General features: G+C 37.0%; 1 protein-coding gene across 1 annotated transcript in view; it reads right to left on the reverse strand.

Annotated features, from left to right (window-relative positions):
- The window catches only part of PRKAA2 (protein kinase AMP-activated catalytic subunit alpha 2), a 73,268-nt gene that overhangs the window by 11,750 nt on the left and 39,255 nt on the right, over positions 1–22,263 (reverse strand). The window contains exons 2-6 of the mRNA XM_068964887.1: positions 18,480–18,621; positions 5,594–5,687; positions 4,870–5,014; positions 3,549–3,636; positions 1,947–2,171 (exon numbers count right to left, since the gene is read on the reverse strand). Of these exons, the coding sequence (XP_068820988.1) occupies positions 1,947–2,171; positions 3,549–3,636; positions 4,870–5,014; positions 5,594–5,687; positions 18,480–18,621 (694 nt within the window). The remainder of the gene's footprint in view (positions 1–1,946; positions 2,172–3,548; positions 3,637–4,869; positions 5,015–5,593; positions 5,688–18,479; positions 18,622–22,263) is intronic.

Below are 22,263 nucleotides of genomic sequence, written 5' to 3' on the forward strand. Positions count from 1 at the left end.
CTTTGCTGACAATGGCCCGTCTAGTTAAAGTTATGGTTTTCCAGTAGTCATGTATGGATGAGACAGTTGGGCCATAAAGAAGGCTGAGCACCAAAGAATTGATGCTTTTGAACTGTGGTGTTGGAGAAGACTCCTGAGAGTTCCTTAGACTGCAAGGAGATCAAACCAGTCATTCCTAAAGGAAATAAGTCCTGAATATTCATTGGAGGGACTGATGCTGAAGCTGAAGCTCCAATATTTTGACCACCTGATGTGAAGAGCTGACTCATTAGAAAAGACCCTGATATTAGGAAAGATTGAAGGCAGAAGGAGAAGGGAATGACAGAGGACAAGATGGTTGGATGGCATCACTGACTCAGTGGACATGAGTTTGTACAAGTTCCAGGAGATGGTGAAGGACAGGGACGCCTGGCATGATGCAGTCCATGGGGTCACAGAGTCAGACATGACTGAGCGACTGAACAACAACAATTTTAAGTACTGAGATGGTTGCCACTCTTTTACACCACGCACATATATGTAAATCAACTTATCCTGTTAAGTTTTTATTTACATTGTTCTAAAGCTTGTGAATATACAGGTACCTGTTTAATAGAACAGAATCAGTACTTTTATTATTCTAAGTATATGTGCTGATGTGAACAGGTACAAGAATATATACATATTAGCATATTTAATGCTCTAAGGAAAAGCTAACTAAGTGACCTATTTACTCTAAAGAACTATGAACACAAAAGAATTTTCCCCTGCTAAGTTGTTCATTTCCATTCCAAAACTAAATATGGTACTAATATACAATTTTACATTTTTATGTATGAGGCCTGGAACACTAACAGAGGCTGAGGGAAGAAGACACAAATGCAACAAAAATGCAAAAGAGGTCAGCAGCAGTCACACAAACTACCTTAGCCATCATTTAAATATTTCAAGAGTCATAGTCTGACTTATGAAGACAAGGCAGAGTATTCAGGAAAGATGTTAAAAGAATGCATTTGCAAATAAATACCTGATGAAATGTTAGGTAAGAACAAAAAACCCTCTAAGAAATATGACTGATAAATAAAACACAGAGGGCAATGAATCATCCTGACTTGTGTGTGCTATATAAAGGTCATATTCACAGTAATACCAGCAACTGCACTTTCCAGAGTTTCTCACATAACAAGAAATCCTTCACAGCAAACCCACTAGAGGCTATTTTTGGATTCAAAATCTTAGCAAAACTCTTTATGGTTTATTTCATCAACTCTATGTAAAATATATAACTCTCACCCTGTTTTTTTCCATTGGAAACGTATTCAAATACTTTCTGAATGTTTACTGTATTTTTAGGCCTTCTAGCACTGTATATACAAAGGTGCTAAGACACTCCCTCTACCCTTTTATAATTACAAGAGAGGAGAAAGATACACTGAAAACAGCTAGATACGAAATGAGAATGAACGCATGAACAAAGTGTGGAAATCACAGAAGTGCAAGCGACTGACAATGCCCTGGAGAATCAGGAGTGATTTCACCAGGCAGGTAATAAGTGAGCAGAAATTTTAAAGGACGAATGGAAATCTTTCAGGTCCGAAAGGGCAGAAAAGGTATTAGAGGCAAAGGAGTAATATAAACAAAGACATGAAGGCATAAAATATGCATCATTATATTTGAGGAACAAGGAAAAGTTCACTGTGGCTGGAGCTCTGGTACAAGGGGTAAGAGCAGGAAGAAGTAAGCATAGCCTTACTATGACAGGCCTTGTATGCTTTGCTACTTTAACTGAAAAGTTTGGGACACAATCTGAAATAATTAAAAGTTGAATGACAGGGCCAGGTTTATATAATAAGGAAAGTAAAATTCGTATAAAGTGTTACAGTGCCTAACATAAAGCAAGCGTTCAGTTAGTGGTACTAATATTAATACTAGAATACGTACTTAATAGTCACAAAAAGAATATTCACCTTATGTCTTTGATAGTTGCTCGTTTCAGGGGATCAACCTGCAGCATATGCATCAGGAGAGTGGCAACAGAACGATTGAGATACTCTGGGATGTAAAAAACACCCCCTCGGATCTTCTTAAACAGTGTAGGCACATGCTCATCATCAAATGGGAGGGTGCCACAAAGAAGAGCATACAAAATAACGCCGCAGCTCCAGATATCCACTTCAGGACCTGCGTACAGCCTAGGGGGAGACGACAACACAAAACTGAAATGTAAGCGTCACTTCGCAACTGCATGCACCCCACTTCTTCTCCGTGTACCTGTGTACACCGTGCGGACTCCGAATGTATTGCTTTCCAAGCTCTTCAATGCAATCCGTGGCCACTCCCCAACACTCAATGGTTGTTCCCCAGGGAGAACAACTGGTCTAACCCACTGCTATTCAAATTTCCCAAAAGAAAGTAGTACTTATGTGTACTTGATGCAAACTAAACTGAACTTACTAATTAAAAAGTATAAAACGTTCTATGGTTGATTTTTGATAGAAACATCAAAGTGGATGACCATAAACTTTAAGAAAAGCAATACTATATAGTGTATAGGCTAAATCTTCTTACATAAAGCAATTAAAAGACAAGACAATGCATAAAAAATAGAATGTTTATGCCTGACAGACCTATTTTAAAGAATATTTGAAATAGTAAAGTACCTAACTAGTTCTCTTTCATGGTATTCATGCTGTATCACATTATCCTGCATACCTACTACTCTCATTCAAATCACCTGGTGGCTCATGGGGCTGAGATGACCTTTATCCAGAAAACCTATGCCTAGAATGTTGTTCCTTTTGTCTCTCACCTTTCTACAGTGTTAAAATTCCCCTGACGGCACATTACCAAACTCAAACCCGAGCCTCAGGTAATAAAGTAAATCTCTAGAATTCCAATTAAAACAGTATAATCCATTTCAATAAAAATCACTATCCAATGTTTACAGTGTTTGCTATGTAGCCCAAGCTCCTATATATGCAATGATAACTGTTTTATATTTTCTCTCACAGAATTCTGTTAATCTAAGATCAGACACTGGACACCAAAGAAGACTTGAGTTTATCACTGCAATCTGTATAAACATTTAAAAAATGTATCAATGAGTAAGTTACAAGAATAATTAGTCTTCTCCTGTGCAGTTTGCTTTCATGAAATGACAATAACGTCTCCCCTCAAAACCTCATTCTTCCAAAGACAACATAAATATACTCTGCATGCTTTATAAGAGTATATAAAGTACGATTAAAAGACTGTGTCTGATAAGTAAATAATGACACTAGCAAATGTTTGCTTTCCTAGCTGCAATTGCCTAAAATGAAAAAAAAAAATCAAGAGTTTTTTTCAATTTTAATGGAAAAACTCCTTAAATACATTCATAACAAAATCAAAATTAAATGTTTTAAAAATTGTTTAAAATAACTCTTTTGTCTTCAATGACGGAAAAATTAAAGGGACAATGTGCTTCTATTAAAAACCTTATCTTCCAAAGAGAATATATTAAAGTTAAATGTAATCAGAATGAACAAAACATTACGAAAAGCTTACTTTTCACTGATATACTATATTACCTGCCTGAGATGACTTCAGGTGCTGCATAATTTGGGGATCCGCAGCTAGTTCGCAGAAATTCACCATCTGACATCATGTTAGATAATCCTAAAAATAAAAGTAGTATGTTTAGCTGGTGCCAGATATGTTTAAAGTAAATATGGATTAATGCAAAAGGAATAACATCAAGTCTGTAGTGCCTCAAATATCATAATGTCTACTTATTTTAAAAAGCAGTAGAAAGTATTTGTTAGACTAGAAAGAGACCATTTCAGAGTGCTTATACATGACCAAAAAAGCTAAAGCACATCACACATAAGACTGAAATTCCTTTCCTAAGTAAGAATGTTGATTCATTTCTCAAATATGAGGTTATTCTAAATTATGCATACTTTTTCAAACATAAAAGCATCAAAATACTACTTACCCATTTCTCCAAGTGAAAGAAAATAGAGATTACTATCACTTTTTTATATTCTGCTTTCATAGGCCTTTTAAAAAAATATCTCTAGGTAGAAATCAGATAGGCTCCAATTTATAAAGATCATGTTCCAAAGGTTTTTAATTTGGAAAGCTTTAATTCAACATAAAAAAAATATTCTACTGAACCAAAATCCAGTTGAACTACAGCACTAAATGAGGTTTATGATTAGAGAAGAAAGAGAAATAGGGAAAGGAATTTCCTGACTTTTAAAGATAAGGTACAGACAAAAATGTTAACTAAATAATGCTGAACTCTGGCACCTTTTCATCTCTTTCTATAATCTCTCACTTCCTAAACCCTTTCCCCAACTATGGCACCCTGTCCAGGTATGTTGATCCCAGAAAATGTTTGGTCATAAAAATTACATTTTATCCTTTATTTTACCCCCAACAAAAACTGCTATTCTTTTATCAACAGCTGTTAGATGTTACTACGCAGTCTACTGACATTCCTCCTCCATCAGTTCAGAAGGATTACAATGCTCCACAACTGCATGGAAATTTTCACGAACCTCCATTTAAGTGCATTTATCAGGAAAAAGCCCGTACTTGCATTAGATTTTCAAAGGGGGTTTATAACCCTCACAAAAAACAGTCAAGTCTCATCTCCTCAGGAGGGAATTCAGATTGAGTAGGTTTACCTTGATACCAGCTCTCTAACTTCTCTAGATGTACTTGCATTTTTAGAAAGTGGTTTAAATGAACAGAACAAGCTAGTGTGCAGACTGTGTGACTAATCCCTTTTCACAATATAGGATTTACATCCTTGAAATTCAAAGTTTTAGCTCATTAAGAGTTGGTACTGTCACACTTGTAAAGGCAGCTAGTACACTTCTGAACAACTCTGGAGTTACATACCAAAATCAGCTATCTTGGCATTCATCTGTGCGTCCAATAGCACATTCTCTGGTTTCAGGTCTCGATGAACAACCATATGCCTATGACAGTAATCCACGGCAGACAGAATCTGCTGAAAGAGCCGCCGAGCTTCCATCTCTTCAACCTATCAGGTATAGAAGAAAGTATACCAAGAACATTTGGGACATCTACGTAGCAAGTTTTAGTTTCACAATCAACCTAAATATAACTGAGTAATAAGCAATTAGAATTGTGTTAGAATTCTCAACAAATCAGACAAACAAGGCAAAAATTTGCATGCAAGCTCAACATATTAATCGACAGGCTTTTCTTTGCTGCTATTTGTCACAGTTCATTTGCAAATACTACTACTAAATGTGCACAATGTTTCACACGTAAAACAATCTAAAATAGAACTTAAGTGAAACTGCTAAGAAAAGGAAATATCTGAAGCTTCAGCATGATGTTATGGAACTGATTTTGCACTTTGAAAAGCATAGGCTTTTCATGTTGGCAATTAAGTAGAATATATTTCCTAAAATCAGTGTGTCATAAAGTGCATGCTTTAAGAAAGAAAATACATCTAATACTCTGTATGTTTAGTTAGACATTATTACAGAAATAATCTCAACTTTGAAGATATCTTTATGGTTTGCTATTTCTTACTACTTTCCTCTTTTTTTTTTGCTTAAGGGTTTATTGTACTAGATAGAATGTTACTCACCCGTCCATGTTTACAGATGTAGTCAAACAATTCACCACCAGACACATATTCCATTACCATAAAAAAATCCGTTGGAGTACTGATCACCTGGTATCTTTTTTTGTCAATGAAAAATATAATAAAAATATTACTTTAACCAAAATCAGCCTAGTGTGTTCATTCCTACTATAAATTGATATTCTAGTGTTTTATAATACTTTAAGATGTCAACAAATTATATAGTGTTATCAAAATAATCACAGAGTTATAAACATGGAGGTTCATAAAACTCAGTTAGGTCCTTCAGCTTACAGACTTCCCTCCAGATCCCACCTTTCATGTTTACAAAATCTAGGAAATCATCCATTCCTTGACAACTAAATTAAGAATTAATTTTTCCATTTAAGCAAAAATGTGTTTGTAGTCTATGGAGATGGACTATGACCACCTAGACAGCATATTAAAAAGCAGAGATGTTACTTTGCAAACAAAGGTTCATCTAGTGAAAGCTATGGTTTTTCCAGTAGTCATGTATGGATGTGAGAGTTCAATTATAAGGGAAGATGAGTGCCAAAGAATTGATGCTTTTGAACTGTGGTGCTGGAGAAGATTCTTGAGTCTCCTGGTCAGCAAGGAGATCAAACCAGTCAATCTCAGCCCCGAATATTCATTGGAAGGATTGATGCTGAACCTCCAATACTTTGGCCATCTGATGCAAAGAACTGACTCATTAGAAAAGACCCTGATGCTGGGAAAGACTGAAGGCAGGAGGAGAAGGGGACGACAGAGAATGAGATAGTTGGATGGGATCACCAACTCAATGGACATGACTTTGAGAAAGCTCTGGGAGTTGGTGACAGACAGGGAAGCCTGGCATACTGCAGTCCATGGGGTCACAGAGAGTCAGACATGACTGAGTGACTGAACTGAACTATGGAGTTGAGGTATGTTATATTTAAATAACAGTGAAAAATATTCTTGGAAAGGAAAATGTTATCAACATGGATACAATCAGCAAAATCTTAAAGTTGACAAATGATCCCGTCTTCAAGATAAAAAATTCAAAACAGGAAAGGAAGGTATAGATTAAAAGTAAATTAAGAGACATGTTGTATAGACTAGCTTTGATTCTAGTTCAGACAGACCAACTTTAAAAACTATTAATAAAACAAGAAAAGAAAGTCTGAATGACTGGTTGATAATATTTAACTGTTTAAAATATTAGATGATACTAAACTGTGCTTATTTTATTAAAATACAGCCTTTACCTTCCAAAGTAGATATTGAAGAGATTACAGATTAAAAGTTTACTCAGACGGTAAAGAATGTGCCTGCAATACAAGAGACCCAGCTTCGATCCCTGGGTCAGGAAGATCCCCTGGTGAAGGGAATGGCTACCCACTCCAGTATTCTTGTCTGAAAAAGTCCATGGACAGACGAGCCTGGCGGGCTACAGTCCATAGTTCATGGGGTCAAAAAGAGTTGGATATGACTGAGTGACTAACACTTTCACACTTTTACTTTACAGATTAAAAACATACTATTTGGGATTTGCTTAAAAATAATTTGGGGTGGGAGAAGCAGGAAGAAGCAGAAAAAGTAATACACTGATAATTGCTGAAGTTGAATGATAGACATATAAGGCTTTACCACTTTACTTTTTTTTGGTATGCATTATGAAACTTCCATAATACAAAATTAAACAGATGTATGTATGTGTGTGTTTATACGTGTGAAAATATATATATGTCCTAGGCACTCAAAGCTGAGCACATAAAACAATAAAGAATCTTAGCTCTATTTGTCAAAATTTTTCCTAAAAAACTATAACATCCACATCCACACACAATTTACCAGAGTTTTGAAAACTTTAAAAACATGTTGACTATAGTATTAATGTTTTCAATGATGGTTGCATCTAACACATAAATGAACAACTGTTCTACTCTGCTTTGTTTACAAAGGATTAGTTATATCTAGTTGATTATTAGAAATATCTGAATTACACTGAGTTTCTATTAAGAGCTGCTATTTATAGCTGTGTGGTTGTGCATGGCTTAAAGGCACCCAGTGGAAGGCACAAGCAGGGGCTAAGAAGTGGCCCAGATGCCACCCTACAGGCAGCATACCTTCACACAAGATGTGTCAGAAGCAGGGTAGGCTTTTGGTAACGAGTTCTCCCAGATGGGGCGCTGTTTATTATTAATGTTCAAAAAAGAAAGCTCTAAATGGTGGTCCTGATTACTATTCTTTAAAGAGGAAGGAAAAAACGGCCAGAAATTGGTGATATAACTACATAGTATATATTGTAAGAGAGGACACATCATATATAAATTAATACCTGTAAAAAGTAAAATAGTTAACAACATTGTGACCCAACTATACTTCAATATAAAAAGAAATAGAAAAAAAGGTAAAATATAAAAGCTATACTTTTATAGCTTCCACATCTGAAAATGATTACAGATTTTCAGAAGAAATATTTATAATAGCAGCCGCTAGTTTTTGGGATGAAAAAGGTACCCCCCACTTTCTATAGGTTAATGTAACTGGCAAATAAGGTTGAGTCTTCTCAAATGAACTGTGAACAGGGAACTTACCCTGAGAACTCTAGGGGCGAAAAAAGGTTCTAAAGAAGCAATCTTGCTACTGCTGCTAAGTCACTTCAGTCATGTCTGACTCTGTGCGACCCCATAGATGGCCTCCTACCAGGCTCCCCTGTCCCTGGGATTCTCCAGGCAAGAACACTGGAGTGGGTTGCCATGTCCTTCTCCAATGCATGAAAATAAAAAGTGAAAGTGAAGTCGCTCAGTCGTGTCTGACTCTTATCGATCCCATGGACTGCAGCCTTCCAGGCTCCTCCGTCCATGGGATTTTCCAGGCAAGAGTACTGGAGTGGGGTGCCATTGCCTTCTCCGAGCAATCCTAACAGGCACCAAACTAATAGAATAAAATGAACAGTGAACAGCAAGAGCATCCACGGTGTCACCTTACTGTAGGCTGATCTGATTTATCAACAGGAGCCTCAGCCACTTTTATGCTTTGTACATCTTTGGGTATAAGAGAAAAGCAGTGATTCCAATAAATTTAGCTGCTGATTCCTCTGAGTATATCATTGGTCTGACTTAATGTCTTTTTTCCCACTAATAATGTTGTCAATATGCCAGCAAATCTGGAAAACTCAGCAATGGCCACAGGACTGGAAAAGGTCAGTTTTCATTCCAATCCCTAAGACAGGCAATGCCAAAGAATGCTCAAATTACTGCACAATTGCTCTCATCTCACACTCTAGGAAAGTAATGCTCAAGATTCTCCAAGCCAGGCTTCAGTAATAGTGAACCGTGAACTTCCAGATGTTCAAGCTGGTTTTAGAAAAGGCAGAGAAACCAGAGATCAAACTGCCAACATCCGCTGGATCATCGAAAAAGCAAGAGAGTTCCAGAAAAACATCTATTTCTGCTTTATTGACTATGCCAAAGCCTTTGACTGTGTGCATCACCACAAACTGTGGAAAATTCTTCAAGAGATGGGAATACCAGACCACCTGACCTGCCTGTTGAGAAATTTGCATGCAGGTCAGGAAGCAACAGTTAGAACTGGACATAGAACAACAGACTGGTTCCAAATAGGAAAAGGAGTATGTCAAGGCTGTATATTGTCACTGTGCCTGTTTAACTTACTTGCTAAGTAAATCATGAGAAACGCTGGGCTTTATGAAGCACAAACTGGGATCAAGATTTCCAGGAGAACTATCAGTAACCTCAGATACACAGATGACACCACCCTTATGGAAGAAAGTGAAGAACTAATGAGCCTCTTGATGAAAGTGAAAGAGGAGAGTGAAAAAGTTGGCTTGAAGCTCAACATTCAGAAAACTAAGATCATGGCATCCAGTCCCATCACTTCATGACCAATAGATGGAGAAACAGTGGCAACAGTGGCAGATTTTATTTTTTGGGGGGGTCTACTGTCTAGTCAAGGCTATGGTTTTTCCTGTGGTCATGTATGGATGTGAGAGTTGGACTGTGAAGAAGGCTGAGCTCTGAAGAATTGATGCGTTTGAACTGTGGTATTGGAGAAGACTCTTGAGAGTCCCTTGGACTGCAAGGAGATCAAACCAGTCCATTCTGAAGGAGATCAACCCTGGGATTTCTTTGGAAGGAATGATGCTAAAGCTGAAGATCCAGTACTTTGGCCACCTCATGTGAAGAGTTGACTCATTGGAAAAGACTCTGATGCTGGGAGGGATTGGGGGCAGGAGGAGAAGGGGACGACCGAGGATGAGATGGCTGGATGGCATCATGGACTCAATGGACGTGAGTCTGAGTGAACTCCAGGAGATGGTGATGGACAGGGAGGCCTGGCGTGCTGCGATTCATGGGGTTGCAAAGAGTCGGGACACGACTGAGCAACTGAACTGAACTGAACTGAAAATCACTGCAGATGGTGACTGCAGCCATGAAATTAAAAGACACTTACTCCTTGGCAGGAAAGTTACGACCAGCCTAGATAGCATATTAAAAAGCAGAAATGTTACTTTGCCAACAAAGGTCCCTCTAGTCAAGGCTATGGTTTTTCCCAGAGTCATGTATGGATGTGACAGTTGGACTATAAAGAAAGCTGAGTGCCGAAGAATTGATGCTTTTGAACTATGGTGTTGCAGAAGACTTGAGAGTCCCACGGACTGCAAGGAGATCCAACCAGTTCATCCTAAAGGAAATCAGTCTTGAATATTCATTGGAAGGGCTGATGTTGAAGCTGAAACTCCAATACTCTGGCCACCTGATGTGACGAATTGACTCATTTGAGAAGACCCTGATGCTGGGGAAGACTGAAGGGGGGAGGAGAAGGGGACAACAGAGGATGAGATGGTTGGATGGCATCACTGACTCAATGGACATGCATTTGAGTAAACTCCAGGAGTTGCTGGTGGACAGGAGGCCTGGTATGCTGCAGTCCACGGGGCTGCAAAGAATCAGACATGACTGAACGACTGAACTGAACTGAACGTTGTCATCATTCTGGGTGAACAAGATATCCATGTAGATGATCTGTCCAATATATGCCCTCTAATTTCCTTGACTGCTTAGTTCTCATTCTCTTTCCCTCTTCTACTCACAGCCACTTACTCCAGGGTCACATACTAAGACTAATGCCTCTGATTATGCACTGGATTCCTTTGTCCCACATTCTGAAGATCTTGGTTTCTACAATTAGCTATTCTTTCTCCTGTATCAATCTCTCCTTCTTGACTGTATTGTCCTCTTTGACACACAAGCATTCTATAATATCTTCCATCTTAAAAAACAAATACTGTTTAGGTCTCACACTTCCCTCTAGCTACCACTCCTATGTCTCTCTTCTCTAAAATCCCTGAACACGCTGTTGTTACTATCTCCCCTTCTATATCTCAGATTCTTTCCTAACAGGTTTTTGCCTCCGCTATTCCAACAAATTTCAAAGACACCAGCACCTTCCACCTTGCCAAATCTAATGGTCAATTCTCAGTCTCATCTTACCCAATACTCAACAGTATAAGGAAAAGTTAATAATCTCTCTTTCTTCAAATATGTTTTCCAATTGGCTTCGAGACACCAAAAACTTTCTTGGTTTTCCTCCAGCCATTTTAATTGCTCATTTTCATTCTCTTTTGCTGATTCCTCCCCCTCTCCCAGACATCTTAACGTCATGGTGCCCTAGAGGTCAATCCCTTGAATTCTTATGGAGCAAGAAGTGGGTTATGGAATTCACACTCCACATTCACATCCTTGAGGATCTCATCTAGTCTTTGGCCCTTAAATATCTTAAATACCATCTATATGCTGATGACTTCCAAATTTATCTCTAGTTTACAGCTTTTTCCTTACCTTCAGACTCACATATCAAATAAACTATTTGCATTTCTAGTTGGATAATTAATAAGTATTTCAACTTCAAAAAAAATCAAATTCTTGCTTTTAAAGCCCCACTGCAAATCTGTTCATTCTACAATCTTTTCTATTTCAATTAATGGCAGCTCCACTTTTTTATTTGTCCACAACAGCAAACCTTGGAGTCATCTTTGACTTCTCTCGTCTAACAACCTACTGTGCTGTGTTTAGTCACTCAGTCGTGTCTCACTCTTTGTGACCCCATGGACTGTAGCCTGCTAGGCTTTTCTGTCCAAGGGATTCCCTACACCAGAATACTGGAATGGGTTGCTATGCCCTTCTCCAGGGGAACTTCCCAACCCAGGGATCGAACCCAAGTCTCCTGCATTGCAGGCAGATTCTTTACCATCTGAGCCACCAGGGAAGTCCCCATAACCTACATCTGTCAGCAAATCCTGTTCTCTACCTTGAAAATATATATAAAATATGCTTACTTCTCAATATTCTCCACATTATGTTCTAATCCAGGCCACCATCTCTTTCACTTAGAATACTGCAACTGACCCCTAATCTGATTTCTCTGCTTCAACATAAGTCAGATAATATCACACCACTGGTCAAAACTTTCCAGTGGCTTTCCTTTTACTCAGAGTTAAAAACCAAAGCTCTTACAATGGTCTGGTATACCCTTATCCAGTCTGGCTCCCCTCTGTGTCTCTGACTACACCTCTTACTCCATTTCCCCCAGATCACTCTACTCCTATGATCTACCACCTGTAGCAATTTCCACCTCATAGCCTTTGTATGTTCAGTTTTCGCCATCTGTTATTTCCTCCCTCCAAATATCTGCATGCATATTTCCTCACCTATTTACTGTCTAATAATAACATATTTTATTAATATAGGATTTATTGTCTAACTCTTCAATGCCACAAACACACAAGTGCACGCACACACACACAAATATAAGCTCCATAAAAGCAAAGATTTTGTTGTTGACATCTGTTTGTTTGCTGATGCATCCCCAGTGCTATCTGTTGAATGAATGTATCAACAAGCTAACTTTCTGGCCTTATTTTCCTCCATGTCGCTATACAACAGTCTGTGCATTAGACAAACCAGACTACTTGTTCCCACCATACCATGTTCCTTACACTTTCATTCTTTTGCTTCATTGTTTTTCTAGAACCATCAGGACCTTGTTCATATGCCACTTCTTCGTACACAGAGTAACCACTGAACAGCTACTATTGTACTAGGTGCTGAGGAGATAAAGATGATATTGACGGCACAAATCTTCACTATCACTTAGATAACTAGTGGGATGCTCAACTTAACACAGCCAAGGCAGATCATTAACATTCACTTGAACCCCCAACATGGTTCTCCTCTATTTCAGAAAATGGTATCATCATCAACACCTAATTGGTCAAGTCAAATTCCAGTTGCTTAGGCAAAAAAAAAGGAGAAGATTCCTCATTTCCTTTCTTTTCCTCAGTAATTTATTAGTTTTACCTCTAAAATATACATTGAATTGACAGTTTTATCTCCAGCTAGACCAGTGCCATCAAACAGAACTTTTCTTCAGTGATGGAAATATTTTATCATACTGTCCAATATGATAGCCATTAGCCACACGTGGCTATTAAAACACCTGAAATGTGGCTAATATGACCAGAGAACCAAAAGTCTTTTTAATTTAATTAAAATTTATGCCACATATGGCTGGTGGCTACTGTATTGGACAGCAAAAATCTACACTACCATTTTGGCTAAAGCCATCATTAATCTCCCAGCTGGACCATAGCAACAGCTTCCTAACTGGTCTCTCTGCTTCTATTTCTGTCTCTGTACCCATTCTACACTATGGCCATGTCTCTCCTCCAACTTTCTCACTCCCTCAGCTTCTTGAACAAAATCTAAATCTCTCAGCAAATTCTTCAAGATCCTATGATATGTGGTCCATGTCCACTCTCTGACCTCATGAATTACCTCTCTTTCCATCACTCACTCCTTTCTCGACATTACAGATTATAGCCATCTTCTTTTTCCTACAATACTCAATCTTTCACCCCTCTGAGGTTGCTTTACAAATACTGTCCCCAGATTTTCAAATGGCTAGATCTTTATAATCCTTAAACCTTTATAATCCTTAAGCCTTATCTCTGTTCAATGAGGCTTTGCTAACAGCCTAATCTAAATTAGCACCTCCTCCTTCCTCGTCACACCCTAGGACAGCACCATGTTTCACTCTCCGTATAGCACTTATCAATGCCTAAGATAGTCTGGTTAATTTGTTTACTTGCTATTGTGAACTGCTAGATAAGGCCAGCCATAAACATCTCAAGGGCACAGAGAGACCCTGTCTTTTACTACTGTACTCCCAAAGCCTTAGAACAGTGCCTATCAGATACTAGGTACCCGATAAAAATTGGCTGAATAAAAGATGAAAACAAATACTGGTTTTGCACCTAAAGAATTCAATCTTGTGGAGATACTAAAAAGAAAATGAGCAATTACAATGTAATGTCCAGGGCTTTGGAAAAGCTGAAATTCTGGGTGCTCTAGAAACAGAGAGGATGAAACTTGACCCAGTGTGTTACGGCTAAGGCAAAGTAGTTTTTCTAGAGGTAACTGCATTTAAAAGCTGGTATTTAAAGGACAAGTTGGAATTGGGAGCCTAGAGGAAGGGAGATATAGGTAAAGTTTTCCAAGCAAAGCAACACTTGAAATACAACAAGTAAGAAAATGGTAACAATAAGAGCAGAGAGAAATGGGCAGACTTAGGAGACACTGGAAAAGAAGTAGTAGAACTTAATGATCAATTGTATGTAAGGGGTAAGGGAAGAGGAATTAAATATGACGCTCAAGTTGTAGGCTTTGGAAATTGTGTGATCAGTATTTTCATTCAGGCATACAAAAATGTATATAAACTAATATTCATGCACACAAATTTATTTCATTCATGCACATAAACATATATATATATAAACTAAATTGAATTATATACATATATAAACTAAGCTGAATTCAATAAACTAATATGAATTTTTCATATACATATATATGAAAAAATTCAACTTAGTTTCAAATGGCTCTTTGATTTCAGAACAGAAACACTCAATAAATAGTTCAATGAATGTGTTCAGAATTCAGCAGAAACATAGTTTTGTAAATTTTTAGGATAGAGATGACAAATCACACCATGGTAGCAGACGAGTTCACCCAGAAAGGATTCACTGAGATTACACTAGCTCAGAATGCTGAAGTGTATCAGTATCTAATGGCCAGGCAGACAATGAAGGGTTCATAAAAGAAAGTTTCAAGAAAAGGCAAGAATGTAAAAAGAAAATCAGAAAACCGTGGTGCCATAGAAACCTAGGGACTACAACATTTTCAGGTGGTGTTCATGAAAAATGTTAAAAGCTGTCCATGAGGTGGATAAGATAAAGATATTTAAAAGTTGGTAGGCAAAAACCATCTTTGCCAAATTAGGAAGTATTGATCCTTTGACCAGTTAAAGTGAAATTTCCCTAAGAACCATGGGGAAATGAAAAACCAGGACAAAAATCAATTCAACAAATTCTAGTTTGTGGGAAGTTTGGAGTTTCCTTTCAATCCTGTTTATTCCTTTTAATTTTCTCCCCGTGGGTTTTTTCATTTTGAGTTAATAGAGAAGTTATACAACATACAACCTTCATTTTCAGTATTTAGTTTTCAAACTTTCTTGCTTATTCTAGAAGTCCATTCTGTAGCAAGGAAACTATTCTTGGCTCACTTGCATAGTCCAAGATTGCAGAAAACAAACAACACCACTAAAAGGATCAGGTCTCTCTCCCTGTTTAAATCACTAACACTGTTAGAAGGCTGTGTCAGCAAGTTTATTCTGAAGCAAGGATACATGAGTGCCTTTTTAAAACAAAAAATCAAATCCACAATTAAAGAGGCAATGTGGTTGAATGGACTAAGCTTAGGCTGGTAGCCAAAAACTTTAACCTTCGAACCAATCCTGAGAACATCCTAGTACTCCTTCACAAAACAGAACATAATGAAATAATTCTGAAACAGAATGGGGTAAGTAGTCAAACCAAAGTCAGAAAACTATAAATAGTTATAGAAATGGAAGCAAGAAAACACTAGTAGCTATAACATCAAAAAGAAGCTTTTAAGTCCTTTTGACAATTGCAACTGCTTACTTACAAAATTATTTATTTATAGGAAAAAAACAGCAACTAGAACTCATGCTCTAAATGAACAAAGTTTCCTTGGCATCTTTCAGGGTTTGCATTATATATGTGATGAGGTCAAGAAACAAAGAATACAGAGATCTCTCCTTTCTCCACTCTCACTTTGGCATGTGACAGTTTTAGCCTGGCTTAGCAGCTTTCCCCTCTTATAGGAAGTGACCACTCAGGAAGGAAGAGCGAAGAGATTTATCTTAGAAGCTAAATTCATCCACTCAATTATTCATTAACTTGAATATAATAATTATTAACATGAAGTTGAAGTCAAACATGAACTGGTTCACTTAACTGAAAATCATTTGGAATCATGAGAGGAGTGAAATCACTGACCCTGCTTCTGGGTCAATGCACTTCAACCAGCAGGCATTATAACAATGAGAACGCAATAATTCTCAAACAGCCCATGTAGTATCCCCATTTTAAAGTTAAGGAAACAAAGAATAGAAGAGCGAACATAGGTGATATTTTAATTCCTGTGATATCTTTAAAAACCTGTATATACTTGGATCATCTAGACCACAGGTCTTAGATAATATAACCTTAAAATCAAGTACAGCCATGCAATTTCAGGGACCTCATTTCTTCTTTGTGCTTATGATCAAGTGACCTTCAAATGAAGATCAAATGACACTGAAGCCTATTGTTAGAACGAAGTCTTCATCGGAATGATGAGAAAACTGAGTCATCACAGGTCATCCAATGGCACACCAAACCCCTGCAAAAGCCTCCTCTGAAGAGTCAGTGGCATATTTATGCTGTCAGTAAGATACACTGAGGGGCCCCTTCATTTAATATACCAATTTGCACTGGTTCCCTAGCAATAAATACATCTGGTTATAGAAAAGACTAAATGCGTGTCCCAAATCCTAGCAATAACTGGATCAGCCAGTCACCTAAAGATTTCAAGAATGCTACTCTATTGGTTCTCTATTGCTGCCATACTAAGAACTTAGTGTGCTTAGAACAACACACATGTATTCCGTATTATGTTACAGTTTTAAAGGGAAAAGTCTGATACATGCCTGTCTGGGCTAAAATCAAGGCACAGCAGGGCTTCATTGCCTTCTGGGGGCTCTAGGGGAAATCTACTTTTTTGTATTTAGAGGTCGCCTGCATTCCTTGGCTCATGGCCCCCTTCCTCCACCTTCAAAGCCAGGCACAGCCAGTTGAATCCTTTTCATATCCCTTCTCTCTGACCTTGCTTCCATCTCAAATCATTTTCCTCTGGCTTATGATTTCCTTGTCCACTTTTAAGGACTACTGAATTACCCTGGAACCACCCAGATAACCAAGAAAAATCTTTCTGTCAGATGATTAGCAACCTTAAATCCATTCATAACCTTAATTTTCCTTTGCCATGTAATGTAACACACTCACTGGAGATTAGGACATCTTCCCTTTTTCTGGCGCAGGAGGGGGCGGTGTCAGCGGGGGCGCTATTGTCTACCACAGCTGTTATGCAATCTTGTTATTGGTAAACAAAGTACCTCTACAGGGTTATCAGATTGTTCCTCATCAACGTTGATACCTAAAGACAGCTCACTAAAAAGTTTAGACTAAATATAACCTCTGACTATGATGCTGGGAGGGATTGGGGGCAGGAGGAGAAGGGAACGACAGAGGATGAGATGGCCGGATGGCACCACCGACTCAATGGACGTGAGTCTGAGTGAACTCCGGGAGTTGGTGATGGACAGGGAGGTCTGGCGTGCTGCGATTCATGGGGTCGCAAAGAGTCGGACACGACTGAGTGACTGAACTGAACTGAACTAATAACTAACTAGCAAAGTCTCCAAGATATTAATACTGCTTTTCTTCTCAGTTTTTTCAGTCCTGGAATAGAGGTTAATAGCATGCCATTTGAAATCAGATGTTAAGTTAACGACTAGCTCTGCAACTTACTAGCTATTTGACCTTGGTCAAGTTGCTGATACTCTTTAAATATGTGATTTTCTTATCTGTGTAATGAAGATAATAATATCCCTTACACACTTAGTGAGAGGATGAAGTGAAATTATATATGTAAAATGCTCAATACAGTTTCTAGCCATTATCAGTTACTCAACAAGACTAATATTTACTTTATTAAACTCTGTCCAAGCTTTAAGATAAAAAATAAAGACAGTCTTCAGTGTTTTAGCATATTACATTTTCACAATTAATATTAAACACAACTTCAGTCTAATGCTCTCCCAACTGAGCTATTTCAGCCACTTTAAACACAACTTCAAATGATGTAAAAGAATAATCCTGCATACTTAATGTCTAAATTTTCTATGAGTCTAGATGATGTTAATTATCTTTCAAATTACTTACTTATTTATTAAACTCTTAATTTATTTACCTTCTAAGTTGGTAACTTGCTTTATCCAAAAAAATATTAATTTGCCTTCCTAAGGACTTTATTATCAGTAATTAAAGTAATGATGACATTTTTGCAAATAATATTATGGGCAGATAATCTTTAACAGTTACTTTCTACCTTTTCCAAAAAGAAAATATCCTGTTTATTAGAAGTGACTAGAAAACAATTATAAAATAAATCTAGAAATAGCAAAGTCCTAAATTACATGAATACTAGAGATAAGAGAGAATTTACAATTAGACTTTTAATTCTAAACCAGAAGCATGCAAAAAAGGATAATGAGGTTAAATGAATTACATTTGTTAAATGTAAATATGAAAAACTGTATATTTATGAAAGTTTTAACTAAAAATAGATAATTATTTATAAATTCAAATATGATATTTTGAGACAGTTTCTCTCATGTAATCAGGTGCAGAAATACTTACAGTTTGATAATATGAGGATGACGAAAGAGTTTTAGATTTTGAATTTCTCGTTTTATTTTTCCAACAACATCTAAACTGCGAATCTTCTGTCTATTTAAAATTTTAACTGCCACTTTATGGCCTGTCAGTTGATGCTCTCCAACTAGAGAAAAGAAAAAGGAAAATAACTTTGCCATCATAGCAATGTAATCATTTATCCATGCTTCCTTCCATTGTAACTCCAAATTTTTTCCCTCATATTTACCACTTTAATATCACTTATTGCATAGAACAGAAAATAACCTCTTTTCATGTCTGTCTACTCTACTGGAGTATGTGCTCCTGAAGGACAGAAACTGTATCTTATCTTCTCTGTATCCTCAGCACCCAGCACAGAGATGTTAATTAAGTATCTGTGGAAAGGATTATTGAATTCCATTTTCATATCTAAAAGTATAGGTATGAATTTGAAACATCTTTTGGATAGAATAGAATTACTATTTTTTGTTCCTCTCTTCCTCTTCTCTGGTTAATTCAATCACTTGTATTATGAAAGAATAAATAATTGCTATAATAAATTAAAACTCATAACTAGTTTCAGTACCATTTCATCAGAAAATTCACATGTAGCCCTTTTTCACCTTTTCTATAAAGGTTTCTTGTTTTCCCACATTTGATGGAATCTCTATTTCTTTCAAACTTTCACAGTATACTGACAAAGTTCATGTTCCTTCACCATTTTCAGGCTGTTATATATATTTGTGTTCTTGAAAAATCATATGGTAAGAGCTGGTAGCTCTTACCCTCCTCAAATAAGACAGTCAGTATTCATCTGAATCTGCTAGGAAGTGTCTAGCACAGTATTTTGCACATACTAGATGTATCACACTTCTTTATTTCAAACTATCTTACAAAGGTGTAATAACTAAAAGAGCACAGTCTTGGCATAAAACCAGACACAGAGATCAATGGAATAGAATAGACAGCACCAAAATTAGCTCATGCATAATTAAGGTCAATTAATTTATGACAAATGACTCAAAAACGTACAAAGGGGAAGGGATAATCTCTTCAATAAATGGCACTAGGAATATTGGATAGCCACATACAAAAGAATGAAAGTAGACCTCATTTCATACATTATACAAAAATCAACTCAAACTGGATTAAAGACTTAAATTTAAAACAAAAAACCATAAAACTTCCAGAGAAAAACATGAAGTAATCTCCTAGAATTGACCTTAGCAATAATTTTTTGAACTTGATAACAAAAGCAAAGGCAACAAAAGCAAATATAAATGAGTAGGATTAAATCAAACTAAAAAGCCTCTTCATGGCAAAAGAAACCATCCACAAAATGAAAAGGCAATCTACCAAATGGAAGAAAATATTTGCAAATTACACATCTGATAAGGGGTTAATATCCAAATTATGTAAATTATCTAACAATTTAAGAGCAAAGAAACAAATGTGATTTGAAAAATGAATAAGGAAACTAAATAAACTTTTTGCCAAACAAGGTATACAAATGGCCAAATACACAAAATCTTCAGGTAATCATCAGGTAAATCATGACTAATTATCAAGTCAATGCAAATCAAACCTACAATGAGTTATCACCTCACACTTGTCAGAATAGCTGTCATTAAAACTGAAGAGACAACAATGTTGGTGAAGATGTGGAGAAAGGGGAACCCTTGTGCACTGATGGCAGAAATGTACATTGGTGTAACCACTATGTAAAACAGTGTAGAGGTTCCTGAAAAGCTAAAAAAAAGAACTACAATATGATTATGCAACCCCCTTGTAGGTATTTGAAGGAAATAAAAATAGGATATCAAAGAAGTATCTATACTACCATGTTCATCACAGTATTATTCACAAAAGCAAAGATATGAAAACTACCTGTGTCGATCAACAAATGAATGAATGGATAAAGAAGAATGGTGAGCATATTTTCTCTCCCCATCACCACCTACAGGAGCTCCAGGGACAGGCACAAGCCATCACTACCATCCTGGGCTCCCAGGGGTCCCAGAGGAGAAGAGAGAGAGAGAGGGCCTGAGAAAATACCTGAAGCTATTACAGACAAAACCTTCCCTAACCTGAGAAAAGAAACACTCAAATCCAGGAAGCACAAAGAGTCCCCTATAAGATAAACTCAAGGAGGAACCTGCTGAGACACAGATTAATCAAACTGACAAGAATTAAAGACAGAAAAAATGTTAAAAATAATAAGGGAAAAGCAACAAATAATATATGAGAGAATCCCTATAAAGTTATAAGCTGATTTTTCAGCAGAAACTCTGCAGGCTGAAGAGAGTACTACAATATATTCAAAGTGCAGATGGGGAAAAACCAAAACCAAAAATACTCTACCCTTCAAGGCTACTGTTCAGATTTGACAGAGAAATCAACAGATTTTACAAACAAGCAAAAATTAAAAAGAGACTTCAGCACCATCAAAACCAGCATCACAATAAACCCTCAAGGTACTTTCCTAGGCAAAAAATAAAATGCCACAACTGGAAACAAGAACAATACAAATTAGAAAGATCACTGGTAAAGGCAAACATAAAACAAAGGTGGGAAATTACCCACACATAAATCTGATATCAAAACCAGGGATTGTGAAAAGAGTACAAATGCAGGATATTGAAAATGTATTGGAAATGAACAGACCAGCAACTTAAAACAATCCTGTACATATACAGACTGCTATACTAAAACCTCTTCGGAATCACAAACAAAAAGTCTATAATAGATACACATACAAAAAAGAAAAAGCAAACACAACACTAAAGATCGATATCAAATCACAAGGAAAGAGAACAAAAAATGAAGGGAATAAAAAAGACCCCTGGTGGCTCAGATGGTATAGAATATGTCTGCAATGCAGGACACCTGCGTTCAATCCCTGGGTTGGGAAGATCCCTGGAGAAGGGAATGGCAACACACTCCAGTATTCTTGCCTGGAGAATTCCATGGACAGAAGAGCCTGGCAGGCTACAGTCCACAGGGCCACAAAGAATCGGACACAACTGAGTGACTAACACTTTCACTTTCAAAAATAAAAGCTAAATCACTTAACAAAATGGTGATAAGAACATACATTATCAATAATTACCTTAAATGTAATTGGATTAAATGCTTCAAACAAAAAACATAGACTAGTAGAATGGATATAAAAACAAGACCCAAATATATGCTGTCTACAAGAGATCCACTTCAGATCTAGGGACATACAAACTGAAAGTGAGAGAATGGAAAAAGATATTCCATGTAAAGAGAAATCAAAAGAAAGATAGAGTAGCAATACTCATATCAGACAAAACAGACTTTAAAATAAATACCGCTGACAAAGACAAGGAAGGACAAGGATCCATAATGATCAAGAGATCACTCCAAGAAGATGTAACATTTATAAATGTTACACCCCCCCTCCCCCCACAAGACTACCTCAATGTATAAGGCAAATGCTAACAGCCATTAAAGGAGAAATTGCCAGTAATAGGGGACTTTAACACCTCACTTTCATCAATGGACAGATCACCGAAGCAGAAAAATCAATAAGAAGACAAAAGGCCTTAAATGACATATTAGACCAGATGAACTTAATTGATAATTATAGAACACTCTCTGCAAAAGCAACAGAATACACTTTCCTCTCAAGTGCAGATGGAACACTGTCCAGGATAAATCACATCTTGAACTACAAATTAAGCCTCAGGAAATTTAAGAAAATTAAAATCATATCAAGCATCTTTTCTGACCACAACACTATGAGATCAGAAATCCATTACAG

Source organism: Capricornis sumatraensis, chromosome 2 (assembly GCF_032405125.1).
Source record: "Capricornis sumatraensis isolate serow.1 chromosome 2, serow.2, whole genome shotgun sequence".
NCBI classification, from domain to species: Eukaryota; Metazoa; Chordata; class Mammalia; order Artiodactyla; family Bovidae; genus Capricornis; species Capricornis sumatraensis.